We start from the raw sequence: 26,646 nt of genomic DNA, 5'->3' as shown, positions 1-26,646 counted from the left end.
TAGGCCGTCATTGAAAATAAGAATTTGTTCTTATATCAATCTTAAATAAACAGGTTGCAACATACTGTAGCTGCTTCCTTTATTCTACTTCTTTCAGTACTGCACAAATTGGCTCTAAAATCATGTCAGTTAACAGTGTTTCTGTGACTTAAATAGCAAAAGGGTGAACCGAAGATAGTACTTTGTTTCATTGTGTGGGGGGAATAACTGTTACATACTGTATCAATAAAGTCATACTAATACATGGAGATATAGAATGTGTTCAGGGTGTATTTTCCATACTGTTTTGGGTATGAGAAAACATATCAACTATATAGATAACAAACTGAACTGGTCACATTCTCTGTTGTTTACTTGATTTATTTGTTGTTTGGACCCAAAGAAAGATGGCTTTGCTTGAGGCGGGACAGACTTGTAAAAGAAAGAGAATGATCAAACATCATCATAGAGCTCTTATTGTCATTAAGTAATAACAGTGCTAATTTGCAGAAGGATTGCAGAATTCTGATCGGAATTATTGTGTCAAAGATATAAAAAAAAAATCATCACAATAATAATAATGAATACCACAAAGTAAAGAAAGTACAAATCTGCTTTACAACACACTATGTGACAAACAAATTAGAGAAGACATGAACAACGCTTCTCCATTTTGTTCCCAGGTTTAGAAAGAAATAAACCCCCCCATGAGGCGTTCAAGAGAACTGACGACAGTAAGTGTTACTAAACGGATGTCCATATTGGCATGTCTCAATGTTGGGCAACACATCTTGAACGCTCCGCCATTAGGTCTAGTGACTTAACCATGTCAGAACAATGACATAAAATATGTTATTAAACAGTCATGACAGCTGACATAAGCTTGACACCGTCATGGCACAAATCTTTGCTTCAGTCAGGTTATTGGCTTAGCATACCGCTAGCCAACTAATTTACATAAATACCCATTTGTGTCATGACAGTGTAAAGGGTTGTCAGTATTTTGACATCAGTTTTCATGACCGAAAATGACATGTGTTATGTTATGACAGCGTTATGTCACCCTTATGACAGAGAAGTCAGTTAAAGTGTTACCGAACCTGTATCCGACTTGCCTGTGTAAACCATTGTTGCAATAGTGAGCATGTACATACCGTAGTGTATCTACACATATGGCTGACAGCATAATAGTCATGCAGGGTATTTATTTACATAATGTATACTGGTATCTTTTTACCCATCCATATGCAGCTTATTAATATTGTATTAACAGTCATTGTTATCTAGTGTTGCCATTAGTGAGCTTGGAGATTACATTACATGAGTTGATCAAGTATGTTTGAATAGCACAACCAACTGGTATAACAACTTCAATGTTGTGCCACTCAAATGCCTCCTCTGATACAACCCTATAGGATTAGGCATCGATTTCACACTTCACAACCATTGAAGTAGACATTTTGTGAGAAGCGGTCTCAGGTAAAGTGATCTTTTGAAACACCCACAGTGATCAGTGTTCGCTGATCTTTCAGCACTGTTTACATACACACACACACACATTGTCTCAACGAGATACATTTTGTCCTGCTGTGCGAGTGTTACAGTGGAGTCATGTATGCCAGATTGATCCAAAAATGTATTCTAATCCATTGGTTCCCATTTAAGGATAAGTTAACACTTACCCTTAGCAAAACATCGTCCAAAAATACTAGTAATTAAATCATGGGCAACGGAATAAATAGAACATTCTGTGTTACCCCGGCATATTTCCACAAGAGCAAAACACAATGCAATCAGTGCTTATAATGCATAAAAACAAAAATATTCAGGCCACTTCTTGCACGAGCAGAACCTTGTGTTCGAGGCTCCACAAACCTGTAAGAGTATCAATTTTCTCTCTTTATATAAAATCAAAGAAATATTCATTTCTCATCATCATCAAAAGCCACAGAGTCACAGCACACATCACTATTGAACTATATGTTGGAACAGAATATGTGAGATGAAGATGACAGGCTTCAATTGGATGTGTATCAGGCCTAACGTTTGTTGAACACTGGTCAGCGTTGACAACCACTGGATCAGGAAGAGAGAAGAGATCCCTCATTTCCTCCAGATCCAGGGTCAGAAATAGAGATAAGAAAAGAAAAAGCACAAAACACACCCCTTTCCCTGACACTTCGACTGGCAGCGGACACAGTGGAGAAGAACTATAACGGACGGATCTAGACAGTTAGCCTGGTATCCAAACTGATTGCGCTGCGTTTCACAGGAAAACTGGTGAGCTCAGCGTTCAATCTGGTTTAACCAGGCTAGCTATGAGTATGATATAGGGTGACATACAGAAGGGGAGCCCCAGAAAAGCAATGCCAACAATTAATGGTGTAGAGATGGAAATAGCAACATTGAATCTAGATGATACAGTACAGTAACTAACGCATTGCACCTGTTGTGAGGGAATTGTTTGACTATGAACAATAGAGTAAGAGCCTGGAGACCGACAGCTGCTGATAATACAAAGATCTTTTTACATTGTCCACTGGGCCGTGTTCTGACCCTGCAAGTAGCTACCAGCAGTCCTGGGTGGCGAGATGTGACTGGGGTTCCCCTTGGAGGCTTGGGGGTCGACTAACGGGGACGTCATTTGAGATGATTCAGGGACGGGCGGAGACGATGGGAGTTCTTGGTGTGACGGTGAAGGTTGGGGGTGGAGTCTACGGGGGAGGGGGGAAGACGTTTGAAGAGGGGGCGAATGACGTGAGGAGGGGGGCGACAACATGGCTGCCACTGTGTCCCGCGGTGACGATGGGTCAGGGAAGGATCGCGATTCATTTGGCCTTGATCTCGGTGTAGTCGCTGCCGTCATCCCCCCTCCCTGAGGCCCCCCCATCCCTGGAGCGCCCCCCGAGAAACTGCAGGGCGGCGTAATTCAGCTCTTGCCTCTCCAGGTCTGCCATAGAGCCCACAGGTTGATAATCCCCGTCTTCTCCCTGTTGAAGATACGGAAAGAGAGAAGGCCCATTCAGAATCACAGGTTATATCAGCACAGTGCCACCAATGCCATTGACACCTCAGAACATTCAGAGTATAAAGGGATAACATGACAGACATTGAGAGAGGAGAAAGGAGGGTTAGTAGTTACTGGTGAGCAGAGGCGTAAAACAAGGAGATTGAGGCGGTTTAGCATATCCTGTTAGTATCGAGGCAGCCGTGCAACAGTAGTACTGGAAATCAAAGGCAATAGAGCACATGGAAGCTGATCTCAGACAGCAGACGACTGTGGGCCAGATCTGGTTGTTTTGTGACACATACAATGTGGCTCAGTTCTGGCACCACAATGAGTCATATGGCCCAGATCTGGTCCAAATGTATGAGATGCGAACTGGGGGAGGGTTGGCACTTTGCTTATGGGCCATCTCTGGCTTGAGTTATGTGGCCCTAACAACTTCCCACAGTTACTTTTGGTCTGAATGTGGGCCACATTGCCAGGCAAGGTCTGGACATTTCATGCTAAAGATCCACTTCAGGACCGTAACACCAAGTGGTTAACTGGGTAAAATGGTAAGTCGTGATATTGTAGACTAGAGCCAAATTTGGGCCATCGCATAATTTTGCTGTCTGTGATGTGTGAGGGATGCTGTCTACCACTGAGACTTGGAGTTGGGATTGGGGCTGGGTTGTTTAGGAACCTTACCGTGCTCTCCTCTAGAATGGAGTTAAACTTTGAGCCCAGAAGCTCTGTCTTAAGCTGTGCAAAAGTAAGGAAAGAGAAAACAGAGACAGAAGAACGCAGAGAAGCGATGAAGCAGAAAACAGATGTCTGGAAAGGCTATGGTGGCAGCTACACCAGTGGTACTGTGATAGATAGCTATAGTGGTACTGGGATTCTCAGGCTAGGCCAGTAGTTGACTGGGGAAGTTTACATGTTCTCTTTAACATAAGAGGTCATATAGGTTTTTGATTATTTATGAATATCTCCATGGAATGAACCTTACTTTACATCAAAAATAGGACATGAATTGAATGGGTATAGTATAGTTTCAGTATCAGCAACGGGTAAGCTATCATTCTCACGTTTAAGACAGATCTGAGAATGGTCATTATCATCATTATAGTCATCATCATCAACATGTCTCACCACTTTCTTCCTCAGACATTGTTTGTCCTTCTTGACTGTGCTGTAGTACAACACTGGGTTCTCCAGTTTAGAGACCAGGTCCTGCCCAGGGTTGCCATTCTCTCTGGGGGGTGGAGTCACAAGATCAGACTCGGTCTCATGGCCACTAACTAACTCAGGGCGACACTCCAAGCCTGGGCATCCATTTTAAAACAAGGGCCTGCTTCCCAACGCAGTTAATAATCTACAGGCCCATGGTTCATGGTTGTGGTCGACGTTCATGGTTGTGGTTATTGGTTCATGGGTTTAGTTGCGGTTGAGCTGACACCCTCTCTTGGAGCGACTTTCAGTAAAAGCTTTTGTCGGAATGTGATGTATTGGTATAATGCTGAAGCACCTTAGTTAAGTAGGCTACCGTGGCTGTATTTTTAGCATAGCAGGTCAAGGGTACAAAGCAGGGAATTGAGCCTGCAAACTATAGGCTACGGTTAGTCTGGTTTGCTAACCCAATCCACCAGGCAGCCATTTTGGATCTCCATCTCAGAGGATTCCAGAAATGGGACTAGGGATGGCAAATGAATTGAACTCGCTCTGGCGTTAGCATAACTTATGACTAATGATTCTCAAGTCCGTTCATCGATCAATCATTCACTCATGAATACACAGAGGTGTTTTAGAATGGATGGCGAGGCTGAAGTGTTTCCTTATCGTCGATTCAAACAGGAAATGACCTGTACCTGTAACTCGCATCGACCCCTGTCACAGTTAGTGAAGGGTGGATACTCACTTCTTGTTGTTATGGCCCACATATCTCACTGCTGCGATGATGAAGGCGATGACAGCCACTCCACCGATGGTGCCAACAATCACTGCCATCATGTACTTCTCTAACATCGGACAAGAACATCATATTGAAGACAATATAGAAACATAAAATACTGTTTAGCTAGGTCCTGGTACTATAACGTATTTACATTCAAGATAATGCCATTGCCATATCAAGCCAATGGGGTAGCCAGTTTATGCTCTTACTTATACAGTCAATCTAGATATCATATAAAAGGTACTACACTTCAGATTTCAGTTCAATCTCTCATGTATGCTTGGCTATACAACGTGTAGCATTTTAATTGTATGCGTTTGTTTCTGTGTTTAACCATAAACCTGAACTTGTGTACTCACTCTCCTGCTGTAACTCCAGATGAAAGCTCTCCGACCCGTATATGTTGCTAATGCTGCAGTGCACATTGACAGCACCGTTGCCCAGGCGCTCGCCCTTCTCCCGTAGCTTTATCATGCCCGTGGACGTGTGGCCGTCCGTGTGCGTGTAGTAGTTGTAGCGTCCATCCGTGTCCTTAATGATGATGTTCTTGTCAGGGAGGTAGAACTCGATGATGGGCTCAGGGTTACCCGTAGCCATGCAAACACACTGGACTCCCTCCCTCACCACTGTGCACTTGGACTCTTCCAGAAGGACAGGGGCGTCTGAAGAGAGGGTGGAGGTAAGGATATGACTGACATGTAGAGTTGGATGGCATGGTGTAGCGTGGTGTAATGTAGGTGGTACAATACGATATGATACCATCTGTTATGATACCACATAACATAACATAATATGCTGGTCCCCTGCAGGAAGGTGAGGTATCGGAGGTCCCTCCGCCCCCCTCTGGACATCGAGGGGCCCACGGGGGTGCATGGTATCTTGGACTCTAGAGGCAGGGTGAGGGGCCTGCAGTACCTCGTGGATTGGGAGGGGTACGGTCCGGAGGAGAGGTGCTGGGTACCGGTGGAGGACATCTTAGATCCAGGTATGCTGAGTGATTTCCATTACCTCCATCCGGATCGCCCTGCGCCTCGCCCTCCAGGTCGTCCTCGAGGCCGGTGTCGGCGCATTGCGGGAGCCGGGTGTCAGGTGCTCCATGGTCGTCGTCACCGGTCTACTAGCTGCCACCGATCCCTTTTTCCTTTCTGTTTGTTTGTCTGATTGTTTTCACCTGTTGCTCATTTTGGTTCATTATTTAGTCTATTTAAACTTTTAGTGCCCGCTTGCTCTTGTGCGGGCTTATCTTTACTGTCAGTGGTGCTGGTGTGTTCTTTGCCTGCGTATTATGTTCTTTGCCTGCGTATTATGTTCTTTCCCTGTTTTGGAGACATACGTGTTCTATGGGCATTGCCTGTTTGTTTGGCTAGACAACGCGCAATAAACAGATTTCTTTGGAAGTTTACTCTCTGCGCCTGACTCTACACCCACCACTCCTAGAAATACGTGATAGTCCCAGACTCTACGTACACAGCCCGCATTACAGTGTTGCTAAAAAAAGACAAGGACCCTCTATCTTGCTCGTCCTTCCGGCCCATAAGCTTGTTGGATTTCGACTACAAAATAATTACCAAATTGCTCGCCAAAAAACTAAACACTCTTCTTCGCAAAATAATAAAAGTGGATCAAACTGGATTTATTAGAGACAAATACTCTTCTGATAACATTTGCCGTCTATTTGATATTATTGATCAAGTAAACACACAGAAGACCCCTGTCCTGCTGGCTTCACTGGATGCCGAGAAGGCATTCAACAGGATGGAGTGGAGCTTTCTGTTCTCAGTATTAGAAAATTTCAATATGGGCCCAAACTTTATTAAATGGATTATGTCCCTATACTCTCATCCAAATGCCATGGTGACTACTAATATTCTAAATTATTTAGGAAGTGGCACAAGACTAGGATGCTCGCTGTCCACACTACTTGTTGGGGGCGGAGCCTTTGGCAGAGTTGATAAGGAGCAATCCAAGTATTATGGGTGTTTCTGCAGGCGGCCTGCAGCACAAGATTTCACTCTATGATGTCTTGCTCTACATATCCAACCCTGAGAAATCCCTCCCATTTTAGACACATTTGCTCAGTATGGCAAGTTTTTAGAATATAAGATACATTTGAACTAATCCACTGTTTGCCCTCTTAATCTTACACTCAGCAGCTCTATGAAGACACTGTCCATTCCAATGGAAGACACAGGGGTTTCAATACCTTGGGATCTTTGTAACACCAGATCTGAATTGCCTTTTCAATGAAAAGTTTCTTCCACTCCTGGATCGAATCAGAACGATCTCCAAACCTGGATCTTCCTCCTAATTATCTTAGTCGAAGAATCAATGTCATCCGTATGAACATCCTCCTTAGATTTAACTAGTTTTTTCAGATGCTCCCAAGCTATCTCCCAGTTTCCTTTTTCAAACCAACTAACCAAATTTATATGGGGGCAATTAAAAAAGGGTGTTCTTGCCCTTCCCTGCCTTCAATTGTACTACTGGTCTGCCCAAATTCGCAACATGCTAACATGGATCACAAACAGACAAGACTGGTCTGCCTCCTCTTCAATCCGAGAGAGATATTCTGAGGGCAGGTTCATGTCTCCTTATTCTGTACACAAAAACTATTTAAAACTGTATAACACAATAGTGTCTTTTGAAAACTGGTTCATATTTACCAAAGTCATTAGCAAATGTGACTATGTATATATTTATTTAGCCGTTAATGTATTTAAAGCCTATTTCGGCAAATTAATCAAGCTAGATTTGGGTAAATCGTTTTAGGCGAAAATTGTAATGGATCCTTAAGAAGTTTTAAAGAGGGATTACATGATTCAATTCGAATAATCAGGAGAGATCAGCCAATGATTTATACTTGTAAGCAAATATTTCTGCAGGTGGCAATAAATCACCAACCTTAGCTTTATTCCTGTTCATATAACACACTCTAGGTGGCAGAATGTACCATTGCACCACAAAAATAAAATCATCACAGGGGGCCGCAGTGGCTCACAGGGCTGCATACCCACATGTAGTCAGAGCCCTGACTCTGGCTCTGACTACATGTGTGGGTATAGATGTGGGTATGCAGACCTGATTTTTGGGGGGGCCTCCACCCCCATCAAAGTTGCCCATTCCTGATTTATTCAATTGGTAGCTTATAATTACTATTGAATGAAATTTGTGGAGATGGTAAGTTGAAAAATGTACCATTTATACATTATTTTAACAGATTTCAGAGAACAAACAAATGAAAATACAAAAAAAGATTGAGGTAGTGCCTCAATATAAAACAATACTGCAATAATGCACACTTATGAATAGAAAAATATTCTCATAAATGGGTTAGCTGACAATGTCATGAAAACGATAGACATGCTTCAATGGGGCAGAAGACCACATGTTGTGGTGATTCTGGATGGCCAGATATCTAGCAACAATGACACAAAGCTGCCATCTGGCGAATAGTAGGTGGCTTGTTTCAGCTAGTTTTATGTTGTTATTGAAATTTAATATTTTTGGGGGGTGTTATTTGCTAATATGGCACACAAAAAAATACTACCTAGCTAACCAAACAACTGTAACACCGTATTTGAGAGACAACAAGTGCTCATGGTGCAAATGTATTTATATTTTTAAACATTGGAGACGAAATATGTGACATGTTGTCAAATATCTAAGCCAACCCAACTGTTTTACCACATAGTTGTGTACACATCTGTTTTGTTGCTAAACAACCAAGCTGTCTAAAGAAAACAACATAATGTACTTTTTTTCTTGATTCTTTAATTTGAGCTCTCTGGCTAGCCCAAAATGAGAATTCTGAATTACATTTTGCCAACATTTTCAACCGTGTATCAGTATTCTATTTACAGAAATATATTGATTACATCCACACATACTACCTAATATCCCCACCCACTTGTCAAATCAAAATGCAAAATGAGAAGAAGAAAAAATAAATGGCTTGACCTCTACTTTTCCCAACCACGTATGTGTCAGTCCTTCCCCTTGGTGACAAAACACTGTCATTACAAAAGTAAAATGACTCTTCCTTGAAAAACTTTATAAAAACTTGACCAAAACTTGCTTCTATGTACAACTAGAAAATATTCTTATTGAAAATGTACAACCACCAGATACATACAGTACCATCTGACACAGGGCTGTAAAATAAATCATTTACCAAAACTATTAACTACAGTAGTTTCAGTTATTAAACAACATCTCTGTATTATCATAAAACATTCAAACTTGATTTGGCACATGAGGAAACAACACCAAAACTACAGTAGTTTCAGTTGAGCAAAAGTCCCAGTATCAACATAAAACATTCAATCTGGATTCAGAAAATGATATAGGAACACATGGCTATATAATACTGCATGCTATCCCCCATGTTTCTAGTGAAAATTGCTGTGTCACTCACCACCCATAATAGCCTTGACGTTGGAGTAAAGCTCTGTATTCTCATATGTCTCTGCTGCTGGCTTACCATTCTCGTTCTCCTCCTCGTACATCACTCCACTCCCCTCTCCTCCACCTTCATACCCTTCTTTCTTATTCTCTCGTTTGACTTTGACATACTCTGACTGTGGTGGTCTTCTTCTCTGCCTCCTCAGGAGTCTTCTTCAGTTGGGAGTAGTTGATAGTGGTGTAGAGCACATCTTTAGGCTCCATCTCCAGTTTCGTTAAAGGGCTTTTGGAGTCTGAGTCCTTTGGGATCCTCTCTTTGCATCTAGGGAAAATATTATAAATAAAATGTCTCAATAACTATATGTTAGAGAGGTTAGCAAGCACCTCCATTATAACATTGTGCAAGGCATTGCAACTTTTGACAATATATCTGATACTCTTGATAGGAAATGTGAATTTCTAAAGACAATCACCAACACTCATATAACACTAACTGTACTTCAGTAACAGAATGCATGTACCTTTTACATTTCCCTGTCAAACACAGGATGATACAACAGATGGTGGATGAGAAGGCTGCACCAATCACAAATGCAGCAATCGGTGGTGGGTTCAACAGCATAGCCAAGATGTCTTTAGATACTTTCTCTATAAAGAGAACAAAGCATGTATGATTTTAGAAGTTGCTCACCATACTTCGTATCCTCTGATCTTCTTTTTAAATGAAATAATAACATTATATTTTCTCACTCAAAGCATATAAATCCTCTATGTTGCAGACTTATTGGGTGGGATAGGGAAGCTGTTGCTCTCTAACAAAGTAACAACTTATATCTTTACCTCCTCGCTTTCCTTGGCTCTCTTTTTGGGTGACTTGCAGCTTCTCTCTCACTCTGCCCACTTCATTTGTGCTGACACACTCCACAGTAGTGTTGGTGTGGTTTCCGACATGCATCCTGATGGTGGTGTTCACTGAGGACCTCAACACTGATTTAGTGAGGGAGTACTCCTCAATGTTAAGCCAGCCTATGAGAGGTAAGGGAACCCCCTGGCTGACACACACACAGGTCATGAACTTTGCCTGGATGACACACCCAGAAGCATTGAGAATCACAGGGTGGTCTAACGAGAGACAGAGGGGGAAGATATATCATGGACAATTTTAAAGTAAACATGTTTCAAGCTATTTTGTGTTGTTTGTACTCACACATCACAGTGACAACAATGGAAGCTGTCAGAGTCGTCCTGTTGAGTTGTTGAGCTTTACACACATACTCCCCAGTATGTTCTCTTGTCATGTTGGAGATGGTGAGAGAGGCCAGTCCAGAGTTATTCTGTTCCAAAGCTGTTGTCCCATTCTTACTCCAGGTGATAGATGGTGGTGGTGGGTAGCTGTCAACAAAGCAAGACAGATTCAGGGTATCACCCTCTCTCACTGTGTTACTACCAGAGATCTTGGGTTCCTTCACATCTAGAAAATAAAGTATATAATCAGTTTATCATGTTCATGAATTATAACTGTTGAAGCACAACAAGCTGTTGGGTTGTGCAAAGTAAGGTCAGATGATGTAGGCTACTTACGAGTCACATTCAAAGTCACTGTCTCCTCAGTGGTGATGTTCCCTTTGAATGTCACTTGGCACGTGACCTTGGTGGTGTGGTGCTCTGCTGAAGGTGTAAAGGTCAAAGTTGAGAAGTGGGTTGTTGTGACTCTGGTCAGATCCTCTCTCCTTTGTGTAGTGGTGTTGTCTCTGAGCTCAGTGATGTTGTCTCCTGTCCCTCTCCATGTCCATGTGATGTTAGGAGGAGTTCCAGAGCAGATTCCCGGGGCGGTGCAGGTCAGGGTCGCTGGTTCTCCCTCTGTCAGAGGAGGAGTCAACACTGAGGGCTTCTGGGTGAGAGCTGGAGGTAGGAAATAGAAACACAGACTGAGGCCTAAATTCAATCAGGATCGTGGAAGATTCGCACAATAGCATGATTTACATTTAGAGACAATGTTCCCATATTCATGGTAAATGCACGTCGGCTCAAAGATATTTACCTTTACATTTAAGTCACGCTATAACTTGGATTTTGTATCAATGTAGAAAACAGCAGAAACATACACTCATAGAAAGTATGAAATCCTAGTACCGGTTTAGAAAAATAAACACTTTGAAATGGGAGACTTGGGGAAATCTTGGGCTTTGTAAATTGGAGGTACTTATGTTACAGTAAGTGTACATGACAAATTACACTAAAGTAATACTCTTGTCACTGTAACTAACAGTAATAGTCATGCTGTACCTTTCACTGCCATTTTCAGTTTCTTCTGGTATGTAAATTGACTTATATTTCTACTGTTCAATGTTCCGGACAGTCTTAATTTATAGTCTCCGTCATCAGTCTTAGTGATGTCGTTGATGATCATACTGCAGTTCTTCTTTGTCAGGTCTGTCTCCAGTAGTGCTACTCGCCTTCTATAACCCTCCTGAGCTATAGAGGAATTTCTTGAGTGGAAAATAGAGTCAGTTTCGACTTTGCACGCCCAATTTTTCAGTTTTTTATTTGTTAAAAAAGTTTGAAATATCCAATAAATGTCGTTCCACTTCATGATTGTGTCCCACTTGTTGTTGATTCTACACAAAAAAATACAGTTTTATATCTTTATGTTTGAAGCCTGAAATGTGGCAAAAGGTCGCAAAGTTCAAGGGGGCCGAATACTTTCGCAAGGCACTGTATCTGCATGGCCAGGCACAACTCCAACACCATCATCATTAAGTTTGCTGATGACACAACAGTGGCAGGCCTCATCACCGACAACGATGTGACAGAATAGAGGGAGGAGGTCAGAGACCTGGCCTTGTGGTGCCTGGACAACAACCTCTCCCTCAACGTGATCAAGACAAAGCAGATGATTATGGACCACAGGAGAAGGAGGGCCGAGCACGCCCCCATTATCATCGACGGGGCTGTAGTGGAGCAGGTTTAAATCTTCAAGACCCTTGGTGTCCACATCACCAACAAACTAACATGATACAAGTTTTGTCGTGAAGAGGACACGACAAAACCTATTTCCCCACAGGGGACTGAAAAGATTTGGCATGGGTCCTCAGATCCTCAAAATGATATACAGCTGCACCACCAAGAGCATCTTAACTGTTTGCATCACTGCCTGGTATGGCAACTGCCTCCGACCGCAAGGCACTACAGAGGGTAGTGCGTACGGCCCAGTACATCACTGGGGCAAAGCATCCTGCCATCCAGGACCTCGATACCAGGCAGTATCAGAGGAAGGCCCTAAAAATTGTCAATTACACCAGCCACCCTAGTCATAGACTGTTCTCTCTGCTACCGCACAGCAAGCGGTACCGGAGTGCCAAGTCTAGGTCCAAGAGGCTTTTAAACAGCTACTACTCTCTGCTTATTATCTATGCATAGTCACTTTAATAACTCTACCTACATGTACATATTACCTTGACTAACCGGTGCCCCCGCACATTGTCTCTGTACCGGTACCCCCTGTATATAGCCTCGCTATTGTTATTTTACTGCTGCTCTTTAATTATTTGATGCATTTATTTCTTATTTTTGTAGGTATTTTTCTTACAACTGCGTTTTTGGTTAAGGGCTTGGAAGCATTTCACTGTAAGGTCGCATGTGACAACTAACATTTGATTTGATTTAAACAAAGTTCTGAGTAAAGGGTCTGAATGTTCATTTAATATTTTTTTTATTTTTTTTAAATAAATTTCCCAAAATGTCTAAATACCTGTTTTTGTTTTGTCAGTATGGGGTATAGTGTGTAGACTGATGAAAAAAACTATTTTATACATTTTAGAATAAGGCTGTAATGTACAAAATGTGGAAAAAGTCACTTTCCGAATACACTGTATATGTTGTTTATACTCAGTTTATGCAGAGTTTAATAAACTATAGTTTTATAAAATCACCTCTTTATAAAACACATTGTTTCATGATTTGGACCTTTAGTTCCAGTGAAGGGAAATCTTGAGGCTACAGCATACAATGACATTCTAGACGATTCTGTGCTTCCATCTTTGTGGCAACAGTTTGGGGAAGGCCCTTTCCTGTTTCAGCATGACAATGCCCCCGTGCACAAAGCGAGGTCAAAATAGAAATGATTTGTCGAGATAGGTGTGGAAGAACTTTACTGGCCTGCACAGAGCCCTGACCCTCAACCCCATCAAACACCTTTGGGATGAATTGGAACGCCGACTGTGAAACAGGCCGAATCGCCCAACATCAGTGCCCGTGGCTGAAGGGAAGCAGCAATGTTCCAACATCTAGTAAACAGCCTTCCCAGAGGTGGAGGCTGTTGTGGAGGCTGTTACAGCAGCAAAAGGGGGACCAACTCCATATTAATGCCCATGATTTTGGAATGAGACTTTCGATGAGCAGGCGTCCACTTACTTTTGGTCACTTATCCATCCACAATGTTTATGCTGGTAAAGTCATAATAACAATGACAACTGTGATGGAACCAGGAAGTTTCGATGATACAATTGTATAAATGCAGACAGATCATTTGTTCGTTCAACATGGTGGGATATTTTTGTGTCGGTAAAAATGTATTATGGGAGAAATAGCAGTATATCTGCAGCAAGTCAGTTTGGTGGAAACGTGCACATTTTATTCTGCATGAAAATCTGTCACCAATTGGATGGAAACCTGGCTGGTGGGGTAAAGAGTAGAGCTAAAGTAGAATAGTGTTGGACCAATTAAACAAAGTGTTTTCGTACCAATTCATTTTTATTACTTCCCATAGATATCCCTGGGCCAGAGAATAGTGACGTTGCAGTCTATCCGTTGATAATTGTTGATCTGTTCCTCAGCCTTAATGTGGCCCTCCTTGTCTATCTGACCAGTGCTTGTAAATGGTAAGACAACATTCCAATCCCACAGTTTCATTACAGGGGGACATATGGCATAAGGTCAGGTGCCAATGAAATGCTTATCACTGTTATATTTAGATTTTTTTATCAACAAGTTATGCAAGGTAGGACTGTCTGAGCGAGGTAAATTATAATCAAGGACAACTTTAAGTTCCGTTTGGCTAACTGAAATTTGCAACCAGAGAATGTAGCCTAGCGGTTAGAGAGGCAAACCAGCAAACTAATTCCAGATCCGATGAGGGAAAAGTATTTTGTGAAGTGAGCTGGCAACTGGAGGGTTGCTGGTATCAAATATTTGATGCCATTTCGTGCCCTTGAGCAACCCCCCACAACAGCACCCAGTGGCAGGTTAGTGTTTTTGGCCTGAATCTCGTTCTCGAGGCAGCTCTGCAGAGTGGTCACTAGCTGAAATGGCCAAAAGTCATAAAATGTGATTTAAACCGACTTAACCCTAACCTTAACCACACAGTTAACCCTAATGCTTAACCTAACCTCAAATTAACACTACACATCTCTGCAGCTGACCCATCTAGCGAAATTCGCTCTATTCTGTAAATATCAACCTGCCGCAAATTGTGGCAGCCCCCCCACACCTCTCCAAAATATGTCTGTATGTGTATGTATGTGTGTCTTTCGGAGGGGTTGGCTTAAAAAAGGAAGTCAAAGTTTGGTTGGACCTTGTGTGCAACTGACCAATAAAGTGATATAGGCTGCCCCCGGGGCGGCAGGGTAGCCTAGTGGTTAGCGCGTTGGACTAGTAATCGGAAGGTTGCAAGTTCAAACCCCTTTGCTGACAAGGTACAAATCTGTCGTTCTACCCCTGAACAGGCAGTTAACCAACTTTTCCTAGGCCGTCATTGAAAATAAGAATTTGTTCTTATATCAATCTTAAATAAACAGGTTGCAACATACTGTAGCTGCTTCCTTTATTCTACTTCTTTCAGTACTGCACAAATTTTCTCTAAAATCATGTCAGTTAACAGTGTTTCTGTGACTTAAATAGCAAAAGGGTGAACCGAAGATAGTACTTTGTTTCATTGTGTGGGGGGAATAACTGTTACATACTGTATCAATGAAGTCATACTAATACATGGAGATATAGAATGTGTTCAGGGTGTATTTTCCATACTGTTTTGGGTATGAGAAAACATATCAACTATATAGATAACAAACTGAACTGGTCACATTCTCTGTTGTTTACTTGATTTATTTGTTGTTTGGACCCAAAGAAAGATGGCTTTGCTTGAGGCGGGACAGACTTGTAAAAGAAAGAGAATGATCAAACATCATCATAGAGCTCTTATTGTCATTAAGTAATAACAGTGCTAATTTGCAGAAGGATTGCAGAATTCTGATCGGAATTATTGTGTCAAAGATATAAAAAAAAAATCATCACAATAATAATAATGAATACCACAAAGTAAAGAAAGTACAAATCTGCTTTACAACACACTATGTGACAAACAAATTAGAGAAGACATGAACAACGCTTCTCCATTTTGTTCCCAGGTTTAGAAAGAAATAAACCCCCCCATGAGGCGTTCAAGAGAACTGACGACAGTAAGTGTTACTAAACGGATGTCCATATTGGCATGTCTCAATGTTGGGCAACACATCTTGAACGCTCCGCCATTAGGTCTAGTGACTTAACCATGTCAGAACAATGACATAAAATATGTTATTAACAGTCATGACAGCTGACATAAGCTTGACACCGTCATGGCACAAATCTTTGCTTCAGTCAGGTTATTGGCTTAGCATACCGCTAGCCAACTAATTTACATAAATACCCATTTGTGTCATGACAGTGTAAAGGGTTGTCAGTATTTTGACATCAGTTTTCATGACCGAAAATGACATGTGTTATGTTATGACAGCGTTATGTCACCCTTATGACAGAGAAGTCAGTTAAAGTGTTACCGAACCTGTATCCGACTTGCCTGTGTAAACCATTGTTGCAATAGTGAGCATGTACATACCGTAGTGTATCTACACATATGGCTGACAGCATAATAGTCATGCAGGGTATTTATTTACATAATGTATACTGGTATCCTTTTACCCATCCATATGCAGCTTATTAATATTGTATTAACAGTCATTGTTATCTAGTGTTGCCATTAGTGAGCTTGGAGATTACATTACATGAGTTGATCAAGTATGTTTGAATAGCACAACCAACTGGTATAACAACTTCAATGTTGTGCCACTCAAATGCCTCCTCTGATACAACCCTATAGGATTAGGCATCGATTTCACACTTCACAACCATTGAAGTAGACATTTTGTGAGAAGCGGTCTCAGGTAAAGTGATCTTTTGAAACACCCACAGTGATCAGTGTTCGCTGATCTTTCAGCACTGTTTACATACACACACAAACACACACTGTCTCAACGAGATACATTTTGTCCTGCTGTGCGAGTGTTACAGTGGAGTCATGTATGCCAGATTAATCCAAAAATGTATTCTAATCCATTGGTTCCCATTTAAGGATAAGTTAACACTTACCCTTAGCAAAACAGAGAAATCGTCCAAAAATACTAGTAATTAAATCATGGGCAACGGCATAAATAGAACATTCTGTGTTACCCCGGCATATTTCCTCAAGAGCAAAACACAATGCAATCAGTGCTTATAATGCATAAAAACAAAAATATTCAGGCCACTTCTTGCACGAGCAGAACCTTGTGTTCGAGGCTCCACAAACCTGTAAGAGTATCAATTTTCTCTCTTTATATAAAATCAAAGAAATATTCATTTCTCATCATCATCAAAAGCCACAGAGTCACAGCACACATCACTATTGAACTATATGTGGGCACAGAATATGTGAGATGAAGATGACAGGCTTCAATTGGATGTGTATCAGGCCTAACGTTTGTTGAACACTGGTCAGCGTTGACAACCACTGGATCAGGAAGAGAGAAGAGATCCCTCATTTCCTCCAGATCCAGGGTCAGAAATAGAGATAAGAAAAGAAAAAGCACAAAACACACCCCTTTCCCTGACACTTCGACTGGCAGCGGACACAGTGGAGAAGAACTATAACGGACGGATCTAGACAGTTAGCCTGGTATCCAAACTGATTGCGCTGCGTTTCACAGGAAAACTGGTGAGCTCAGCGTTCAATCTGGTTTAACCAGGCTAGCTATGAGTATGATATAGGGTGACATACAGAAGGGGAGCCCCAGAAAAGCAATGCCAACAATTAATGGTGTAGAGATGGAAATAGCAACATTGAATCTAGATGATACAGTACAGTAACTAACGCATTGCACCTGTTGTGAGGGAATTGTTTGACTATGAACAATAGAGTAAGAGCCTGGAGACCGACAGCTGCTGATAATACAAAGATCTTTTTACATTGTCCACTGGGCCGTGTTCTGACCCTGCAAGTAGCTACCAGCAGTCCTGGGTGGCGAGATGTGACTGGGGTTCCCCTTGGAGGCTTGGGGGTCGACTAACGGGGACGTCATTTGAGATGATTCAGGGACGGGCGGAGACGGTGGGAGTTCTTGGTGTGACGGTGAAGGTTGGGGGTGGAGTCTACGGGGGAGGGGGGAAGACGTTTGAAGAGGGGGCGAATGACGTGAGGAGGGGGGCGACAACATGGCTGCCACTGTGTCCCGCGGTGACGATGGGTCAGGGAAGGATCGCGATTCATTTGGCCTTGATCTCGGTGTAGTCGCTGCCGTCATCCCCCCTCCCTGAGGCCCCCCCATCCCTGGAGCGCCCCCCGAGAAACTGCAGGGCGGCGTAATTCAGCTCTTGCCTCTCCAGGTCTGCCATAGAGCCCACAGGTTGATAATCCCCGTCTTCTCCCTGTTGAAGATACGGAAAGAGAGAAGGCCCATTCAGAATCACAGGTTATATCAGCACAGTGCCACCAATGCCATTGACACCTCAGAACATTCAGAGTATAAAGGGATAACATGACAGACATTGAGAGAGGAGAAAGGAGGGTTAGTAGTTACTGGTGAGCAGAGGCGTAAAACAAGGAGATTGAGGCGGTTTAGCATATCCTGTTAGTATCGAGGCAGCCGTGCAACAGTAGTACTGGAAATCAAAGGCAATAGAGCACATGGAAGCTGATCTCAGGCAGCAGACGACTGTGGGCCAGATCTGGTTGTTTTGTGACACATACAATGTGGCTCAGTTCTGGCACCACAATGAGTCATATGGCCCAGATCTGGTCCAAATGTATGAGATGCGAACTGGGGGAGGGTTGGCACTTTGCTTATGGGCCATCTCTGGCTTGAGTTATGTGGCCCTAACAACTTCCCATAGTTACTTTTGGTCTGAATGTGGGCCACATTGCCAGGCAAGGTCTGGACATTTCATGCTACAGATCCACTTCAGGACCGTAACACCAAGTGGTTAACTGGGTAAAATGGTAAGTCGTGATATTGTAGACTAGAGCCAAATTTGGGCCATCGCATAATTTTGCTGTCTGTGATGTGTGAGGGATGCTGTCTACCACTGAGACTTGGAGTTGGGATTGGGACTGGGTTGTTTAGGAACCTTACCGTGCTCTCCTCTAGAATGGAGTTAAACTTTGAGCCCAGAAGCTCTGTCTTAAGCTGTGCAAGAGTAAGGGAAGAGAAAACAGAGACAGAAGAACGCAGAGAAGCGATGAAGCAGAAAACAGATGTCTGGAAAGGCTATGGTGGCAGCTACACCAGTGGTACTGTGATAGATAGCTATAGTGGTACTGGGATTCTCAGGCTAGGCCAGTAGTTGGCTGGGGAAGTTTACATTTTCTCTTTAACATAAGAGGTCATATAGGTTTTTGATTATTTATGAATATCTCAACAGAATGAACCTTACTTTACATCAAAAATAGGACATGAATTGAATGGGTATAGTATAGTTTCAGTATCAGCAACGGGTAAGCTATCATTCTCACGTTTAAGACAGATCTGAGAATGGTCATTATCATCATTATAGTCATCATCATCAACATGTCTCACCACTTTCTTCCTCAGACATTGTTTGTCCTTCTTGACTGTGCTGTAGTACAACGCTGGGTTCTCCAGTTTAGAGACCAGGTCCTGCCCAGGGTTGCCATTCTCTCTGGGGGGTGGAGTCACAAGATCAGACTCGGTCTCATGGCCACTAACTAACTCAGGGCGACACTCCAAGCCTGGGCATCCATTTTAAAACAAGGGCCTGCTTCCCAACGCAGTTAATAATCTACAGGCCCATGGTTCATGGTTGTGGTCGACGTTCATGGTTGTGGTTATTGGTTCATGGGTTTAGTTGCGGTTGAGCTGACACCCTCTCTTGGAGCGACTTTCAGTAAAAGCTTTTGTCGGAATGTGATGTATTGGTATAATGCTGAAGCACCTTAGTTAAGTAGGCTACCGTGGCTGTATTTTTAGCATAGCAGGTCAAGGGTACAAAGCAGGGAATTGAGCCTGCAAACTATAGGCTACGGTTAGTCTGGCTTGCTAACCCAATCCACCAGGCAGCCATTTTGGATCTCCATCTCAGAGGATTCCAGAAATGGGACTAGGGATGGCAAATGAATTGAACTCGCTCTGGCGTTAGCATAACTTATGACTAATGATTCTCAAGTCCGTTCATCGATCAATCATTCACTCATGAATACACAGAGGTGTTTTAGAATGGATGGCGAGGCTGAAGTGTTTCCTTATCGTCGATTCAAACAGGAAATGACCTGTACCTCGCATCGACCCCTGTCACAGTTAGTGAAGGGTGGATACTCACTTCTTGTTGTTATGGCCCACATATCTCACTGCTGCGATGATGAAGGCGATGACAGCCACTCCACCGATGGTGCCAACAATCACTGCCATCATGTACTTCTCTAACATCGGACAAGAACACCATATTGAAGACAATATAGAAACATAAAATACTGTTTAGCTAGGTCCTGGTACTATAACGTATTTACATTCAAGATAATGCCATTGCCATATCAAGCCAATGGGGTAGCCAGTTTATGCTCTTACTTATACAGTCAATCTAGATATCATATAAAAGGTACTACACTTCTGATTTCAGTTCAATCTCTCATGTATGCTTGGCTATACAACGTGTAGCATTTTAATTGTATGCGTTTGTTTCTGTGTTTAACCATAAACCTGAACTTGTGTACTCACTCTCCTGCTGTAACTCCAGATGAAAGCTCTCCGACCCGTATATGTTGCTGATGCTGCAGTGCACATTGACAGCACCGTTGCCCAGGCGCTCGCCCTTCTCCCGTAGTTTTATCATGCCCGTGGACGTGTGGCCGTCCGTGTGCGTGTAGTAGTTGTAGCGGCCGTCCGTGTCGTTGATGGTGATGTTCTTGTCGGGGAGGTAGAACTCGATGATGGGCTCAGGGTTACCCGTAGCCATGCAAACACACTGGACTCCCTCCCTCACCACTGTGCACTTGGACTCTTCCAGAAGGACAGGGGCGTCTGAAGAGAGGGTGGAGGTAAGGATATGACTGACATGTAGAGTTGGATGGCATGGTGTAGCGTGGTGTAATGTAGGTGGTACAATACGATATGATACCATCTGTTATGATACCACATAACATAACATAATATGCTGGTCCCCTGCAGGAAGGTGAGGTATCGGAGGTCCCTCCGCCCCCCTCTGGACATCGAGGGGCCCCCGGGGGTACATGGTATCTTGGACTCTAGACGCAGGGTGAGGGGCCTGCAGTACCTCATGGATTGGGAGGGGTACATTGCGGGAGCCGGGTGTCAGGTGCTCCATGGTCGTCATCACCGGTCTACTAGCTGCCACCGATCCCTTTTTCCTTTCTGTTTGTTTGTCTGATTGTTTTCACCTGTTGCTCATTTTGGTTCATTATTTAGTCTATTTAAACTTTTAGTGCCCGCTTGCTGTTGTGCGGGCTTATCTTTACTGTCAGTGGTGCTGGTGTGTTCTTTGCCTGCGTATTATGTTCTTTGCCTGCGTATTATGTTCTTTCCCTGTTTTGGAGACATACGTGTTCTATGGGCATTGCCTGTTTGTTTGGCTAGACAACGCGCAATAAACAGATTTCTTTGGAAGTTTACTCTCTGCGCCTGACTCTACACCCACCACTCCTAGAAATACGTGATAGTCCCAGACTCTACGTACACAGCCCGCATTACAGTGTTGCTAAAAAAAGACAAGGACCCTCTATCCTGCTCGTCCTTCCGGCCCATAAGCTTGTTGGATTTACCAAATTGCTCGCCAAAAAACTAAACACTCTTCTTCGCAAAATAATAAAAGTGGATCAAACTGGATTTATTAGAGACAAATACTCTTCTGATAACATTTGCCGTCTATTTGATATTATTGATCAAGTAAACACACAGAAGACCCCTGTCCTGCTGGCTTCACTGGATGCCGAGAAGGCATTCAACAGGATGGAGTGGAGCTTTCTGTTCTCAGTATTAGAAAATTTCAATATGGGCCCAAACTTTATTAAATGGATTATGTCCCTATACTCTCATCCAAATGCCATGGTGACTACTAATGGTCTAAATTATTTAGGAAGTGGCACAAGACTAGGATGCTCGCTGTCCACACTACTTGTTGGGGGCGGAGCCTTTGGCAGAGTTGATAAGGAGCAATCCAAGTATTATGGGTGTTTCTGCAGGCGGCCTGCAGCACAAGATTTCACTCTACGCGTGATTTATACATGTAAGCAAATATTTCTGCAGGTGGCAATAAATCACCAACCTTAGCTTTATTCCTGTTCATATAACACACTCTAGGTGGCAGAATGTACCATTGCACCACAAAAATAAAATCATCACAGGGGGCCGCAGTGGCTCACAGGGCTGCATACCCACATGTAGTCAGAGCCCTGACTCTGGCTCTGACTACATGTGTGGGTATAGATGTGGGTATGCAGACCTGATTTTTGGGGGGGCCTCCACCCCCATCAAAGTTGCCCATTCCTGATTTATTCAATTGGTAGCTTATAATTACTATTGAATGAAATTTGTGGAGATGGTAAGTTGAAAAATGTACCATTTATACATTCTTTTAACAGATTTCAGAGAACAAACAAATGAAAATACAAAAAAAGATTGAGGTAGTGCCTCAATATAAAACAATACTGCAATAATGCACACTTATGAATAGAAAAATATTCTCATAAATGGGTTAGCTGACAATGTCATGAAAACGATAGACATGCTTCAATGGGGCAGAAGACCACATGTTGTGGTGATTCTGGATGGCCAGATATCTAGCAACAATGACACAAAGCTGCCATCTGGCGAATAGTATATGGCTTGTTTCAGCTAGTTTTATGTTGTTCTTGAAATGTCATATTTCTGGGGGGTGTTATTTGCTAATATGGCACACAAAAAAATACTACCTAGCTAACCAAACAACTGTAACACCGTATTTGAGAGACAACAAGTGCTCATTGTGCAAATGTATTTATATTTTTAAACATTGGAGACGAAATATGTGACATGTTGTCAACAATCTAAGCCAACCCAGCTGTTTTACCACATAGTTGTGCTCACATCTGTTTTGTTGCTAAACAACCAAGCTGTCTAAAGAAAACAACATAATGTACTTTTTTTCTTGATTCTTTAATTTGAGCTCTCTGGCTAGCCCAAAATGAGAATTCTGATTTACATTTTGCCAACATTTCCAACAGTGTATCAGTATTCTATTTACAGAAATATATTGATTACATCCACACATACTACCTAATATCCCCACCCACTTGTCAAATCAAAATGCAAAATGAAAGGAAAAAGGAGAAGAAAAAATAAATGGCTTGACCTCTACTTTTCCCAACCACGTATGTGTCAGTCCTTCCCCTTGGTGACAAAACACTGTCATTACAAAAGTAAAATGACTCTTCCTTGAAAGACTTTATAAAAACTTGACCAAAACTTGCTTCTATGTACAACTAGAAAATATTCTTATTGAAAATGTACAACCACCAGATACATACAGTACCATCTGACATAGGGCTGTAAAATAAATAATTTACCAAAACTATTAACTACAGTAGTTTCAGTTATTAAACAACGGCTCTGTATTATCATAAAACATTCAAACTTGATTAGGCACATGAGGAAACAACACCAAAACTACAGTAGTTTCAGTTGAGCAAAAGTCCCAGTATCAACATAAAACATTCAATCTGGATTCAGAAAATGATATAGGAACACATGGCTATATAATACTGCATGCTATCCCCCATGTTTCTAGTGAAAATTGCTGTGTCACTCACCACCCATAATAGCCTTGACGTTGGAGTAAAGCTCTGTATTCTCATATGTCTCTGCTGCTGGCTTACCATTCTCGTTCTCCTCCTCGTACATCACTCCACTCCCCTCTCCTCCACCTTCATACCCTTCTTTCTTATTCTCTCGTTTGATTTTGGCGTACTCTGACTCTGAGGTGGTGGTCTTCTTCTCTGCCTCCTCAGGAGTCTTCTTCAGTTGGGAGTAGTTGATAGTGGCGTAGTGCACATCTTGAGGTTCTTCCCCTTTGGCAGAGTTTCCTGCAGCTCCACTGGTCTGGGGTCCTGTGTTTTCAGCTCCCTCCATCAGCACCACCTGCAGAGGGGTCTGTTCGCCCCGCACAGCCTGTCCTGCATTTGTCTATGGAGTAGATTACAGAGAGCACTGTGTGAGGAGTCTTGTTAGCTTGCTGGTCCCAGATCTGTTTATGCTGTCAATGCTAACAGAATGTTGGTAAAGCTGAAAAAAGAAAGGAAACTGGTACGGCACCTGTTGGTCTTCACATGCAACCATCTCCAGTTTCGTTAAAGGGCTTTTGGAGTCTGAGTCCTTTGGGATCCTCTCTTTGCATCTAGGGAAAATGTTATAAATAAAATGTCTCAATAACTATATGTTAGAGAGGTTAGCAAGCACCTCCATTACAACATGGTGCAAGGCATTGCAACATTTGACAATATATCTGATACTCTTGATAGGAAATGTGAATTTCTAAAGACAATCACCAACACTCATATAACACTAACTGTACTTCAGTAACAGAATGCATGTACCTTTTACATTTCCCTGTCAAACACAGGATGATACAACAGATGGTGGATGAGCAGGCTGCACCAATCACAAATGCAGTAATCAGTGGTGGGTTCAACAGCAGAGCCAAGATGTCTTTAGATACTTTCTCTATAAAGAGAACAAAGCATGTATGGTTTTAGAAGTTGCTCACCATACTTTGTATCCTCTGATTTTCTTTTTAAATGAAATAATAACATGATATTTTCTCACTCAAAGCATATACATGTAATTCCTCTATGCTGCAGACTTATTGGGTGGGATAGGGAAGCTGTTGCTCTCTAACAAAGTAACAACTTATATCTTTACCTCCTCGCTTTCCTTGGCTCTCTTTTTGGGTGACTTGCAGCTTCTCTCTCACTCTGCCCACTTCATTTGTGCTGACACACTCCACAGTAGTGTTGGTGTGGTTTTCGACATGCATCCTGATGGTGGTGTTCACTGAGGACCTCAACACTGATTTAGTGAGGGAGTACTCCTCAGTGTTAAGCCAGCCTATGAGAGGTAAGGGAACCCCCTGGCTGACACACACACAGGTCATGACCTTTGCCTGGATGACACACCCAGAAGCATTGAGAATCACAGGATGGTCTAACGAGAGACAGAGGGGGAAGATATATCATGGACAATTTAAAGTAAACATGTTTCAAGCTATTTTGTGTTGTTTGTACTCACACATCACAGTGACATCAATGGAAGCTGTCAGAGTCCTGTTAAGTTGTTGAGCTTTACACGCATACTCCCCAGCATGTTCTCTTGTCATGTTGGAGATGGTGAGAGAGGCCAGTCCAGAGTTATTCTGTTCCAAAGCTGTTGTCCCATTCTTACTCCAGGTGATAGATGGTGGTGGTGGGTAGCTGTCAACAAAGCAAGACAGATTCAGGGTATCACCCTCTCGCACTGTGTTACTACCAGAGATCTTGGGTTCCTTCACATCTAGAAAATAAAGTATATAATCAGTTTATCATGTTCATGAATTATAACTGTTGAAGCACAACAAGCTGTTGGGTTGTGCAAAGTAAGGTCAGATGATGTAGGCTACTTACGAGTCACATTCAAAGTCACTGTCTCCTCAGTGGTGATGTTCCCTTTGAATGTCACTTGGCACGTGACCTTGGTGGTGTGGTGCTCTGCTGAAGGTGTAAAGGTCAATGTTGAGAAGTGGGTTGTTGTGACGCGGGTCAGATCCTCTCTCCTTTGTGTGGTGGTGTTGTCTCTGAGCTCAGTGATGTTGTCTCCTGTCCCTCTCCATGTCCATGTGATGTTAGGAGGAGTTCCAGAGCAGATTCCCGGGGCGGTGCAGGTCAGGGTCGCTGGTTCTCCCTCTGTCAGAGGAGGAGTCAACACTGAGGGCTTCTGGGTCAGAGCTGGAGTTAGGAAATAGAAACACAGACTGAGGCCTAAATTCAATCAGGATCGTGGAAGATTCGCACAATAGCATGATTTACATTTAGAGGCAATGTTCCCGTATTCATGGTAAATGCACATGTCGGCTCAAAGATATTTACCTTTACATTTAAGTCACGCTATAACATGGATTTTGTATCAATGTAGAAAACAGCAGAAACATATACTCATGGAAAGTATGAAATCCTGGTACAGGTTTAGAAAAATAAACACTTTGAAATGGGAGACTTGGGGAAATCTTGGGCTTTGTAAACTGGAGGTACTTATGTTACAGTAAGTGTACATGACAAATTACAATAAAGTAATACTCTTGTCACTGTAACTAACAGTAATAGTCATGCTGTACCTTTCACTGCCATTTTCAGTTTCGTCTGGTATGTAAATTGACTTATATTGCCACTGTTCAATGTTCCGGACATTCTTAATTGATAGTCTCCGTCATCAGTCTTAGTGATGTCGTTGATGATCATACTGCAGTTCTTCTTTGTCAGGTCTGTCTCCAGTAGTGCTACTCGCCTTCTATAACCCTCCTGAGCTATAGAGGAATTTCTTGAGTGGAAAATAGAGTCAGTTTCGACTTTAATAGAACATCGTGCATCAGGGCATTTAAGCCACATTGCTATGCTAGCAAGGAAGTCATCAGGGTGAGTGAACAAACATGGAATAACAGCACATAGTCCATTCTGGGGTGTTATCTCTGCTGGACTGAAGGTGATGTTGTATGCTGCTGCAGGGGCCTTCTCTGACGGAGGGAAATGAATATAGTCATGAGTAATACAAGAAGCACTGATACTACTTCACTTGTTTGTAAAAAAAAATAATGTGACAATATCTGTTGGGATGTGTGTCATATGTATATTAACAATAGTAGTGATAAAAGGAACCTTACTTTGGCATGTGGTTCTCTCTGTCAGAGAGAGAAGTAGAGCTGCCCAGATGAGGACCCACATCCTGCCTCTACTGCCTCGATGAATCAACCACAACACCGGGGTCTCTCTCCTCTTTCTCCTCTT

At 42.5% G+C, this 26,646-nt stretch overlaps 2 protein-coding genes and 1 long non-coding RNA gene across 5 annotated transcripts; all 3 read right to left on the bottom strand.

Annotated features, from left to right (window-relative positions):
* Window positions 1-344: 344 nt before the first annotated feature.
* LOC118939546 (myelin-associated glycoprotein) lies at window positions 345-5,575 on the bottom strand. Of its 3 annotated transcripts, XM_036947095.2 has the most exons (5): window positions 5,279-5,575; window positions 4,884-4,983; window positions 4,118-4,220; window positions 3,674-3,727; window positions 345-2,969 (listed from the first exon to the last, which is right to left on the bottom strand). In XM_036947095.2, the coding sequence occupies exons 1-5, from the start codon at window positions 5,514-5,516 to the stop codon at window positions 2,808-2,810; spliced, it is 657 nt and encodes a 218-aa protein (XP_036802990.2). In that variant the 5' UTR covers window positions 5,517-5,575; the 3' UTR covers window positions 345-2,807. The 3 variants fall into 3 exon arrangements, with proteins under 3 accessions (XP_036802990.2, XP_036802994.2, XP_090073014.1); XM_036947099.2 differs by lacking the exon at window positions 3,674-3,727; XM_090216888.1 differs by lacking the exons at window positions 3,674-3,727; window positions 4,118-4,220.
* An 11,244-nt stretch (window positions 5,576-16,819) lies between these two features.
* Window positions 16,820-23,953, bottom strand: LOC118939544 (uncharacterized). The gene is made up of 7 exons (XM_090215057.1): window positions 23,930-23,953; window positions 23,428-23,800; window positions 20,342-20,644; window positions 19,947-20,046; window positions 19,187-19,289; window positions 18,743-18,796; window positions 16,820-18,038 (listed from the first exon to the last, which is right to left on the bottom strand). The coding sequence occupies exons 1-7, from the start codon at window positions 23,951-23,953 to the stop codon at window positions 17,877-17,879; spliced, it is 1,119 nt and encodes a 372-aa protein (XP_090071183.1). The 3' UTR covers window positions 16,820-17,876.
* Window positions 23,954-24,205: 252 nt separating this feature from the next.
* Window positions 24,206-24,817, bottom strand: LOC149985074 (uncharacterized). The gene is made up of 2 exons (XR_016490960.1): window positions 24,536-24,817; window positions 24,206-24,337 (listed from the first exon to the last, which is right to left on the bottom strand). It is a non-coding gene; the product is annotated as an uncharacterized LOC149985074 (long non-coding RNA).
* Between the last annotated feature and the right edge of the window lie 1,829 nt (window positions 24,818-26,646).

The sequence above is a fragment of the Oncorhynchus mykiss genome, chromosome 2, assembly GCF_057628025.1.
Source record: "Oncorhynchus mykiss isolate SJ-2025 chromosome 2, ASM5762802v1, whole genome shotgun sequence".
Taxonomy (NCBI): Eukaryota; Metazoa; Chordata; class Actinopteri; order Salmoniformes; family Salmonidae; genus Oncorhynchus; species Oncorhynchus mykiss.
Note: the sequence above shows the minus strand (reverse complement) of the source record. Positions and strands in the feature narration are given on the sequence as shown.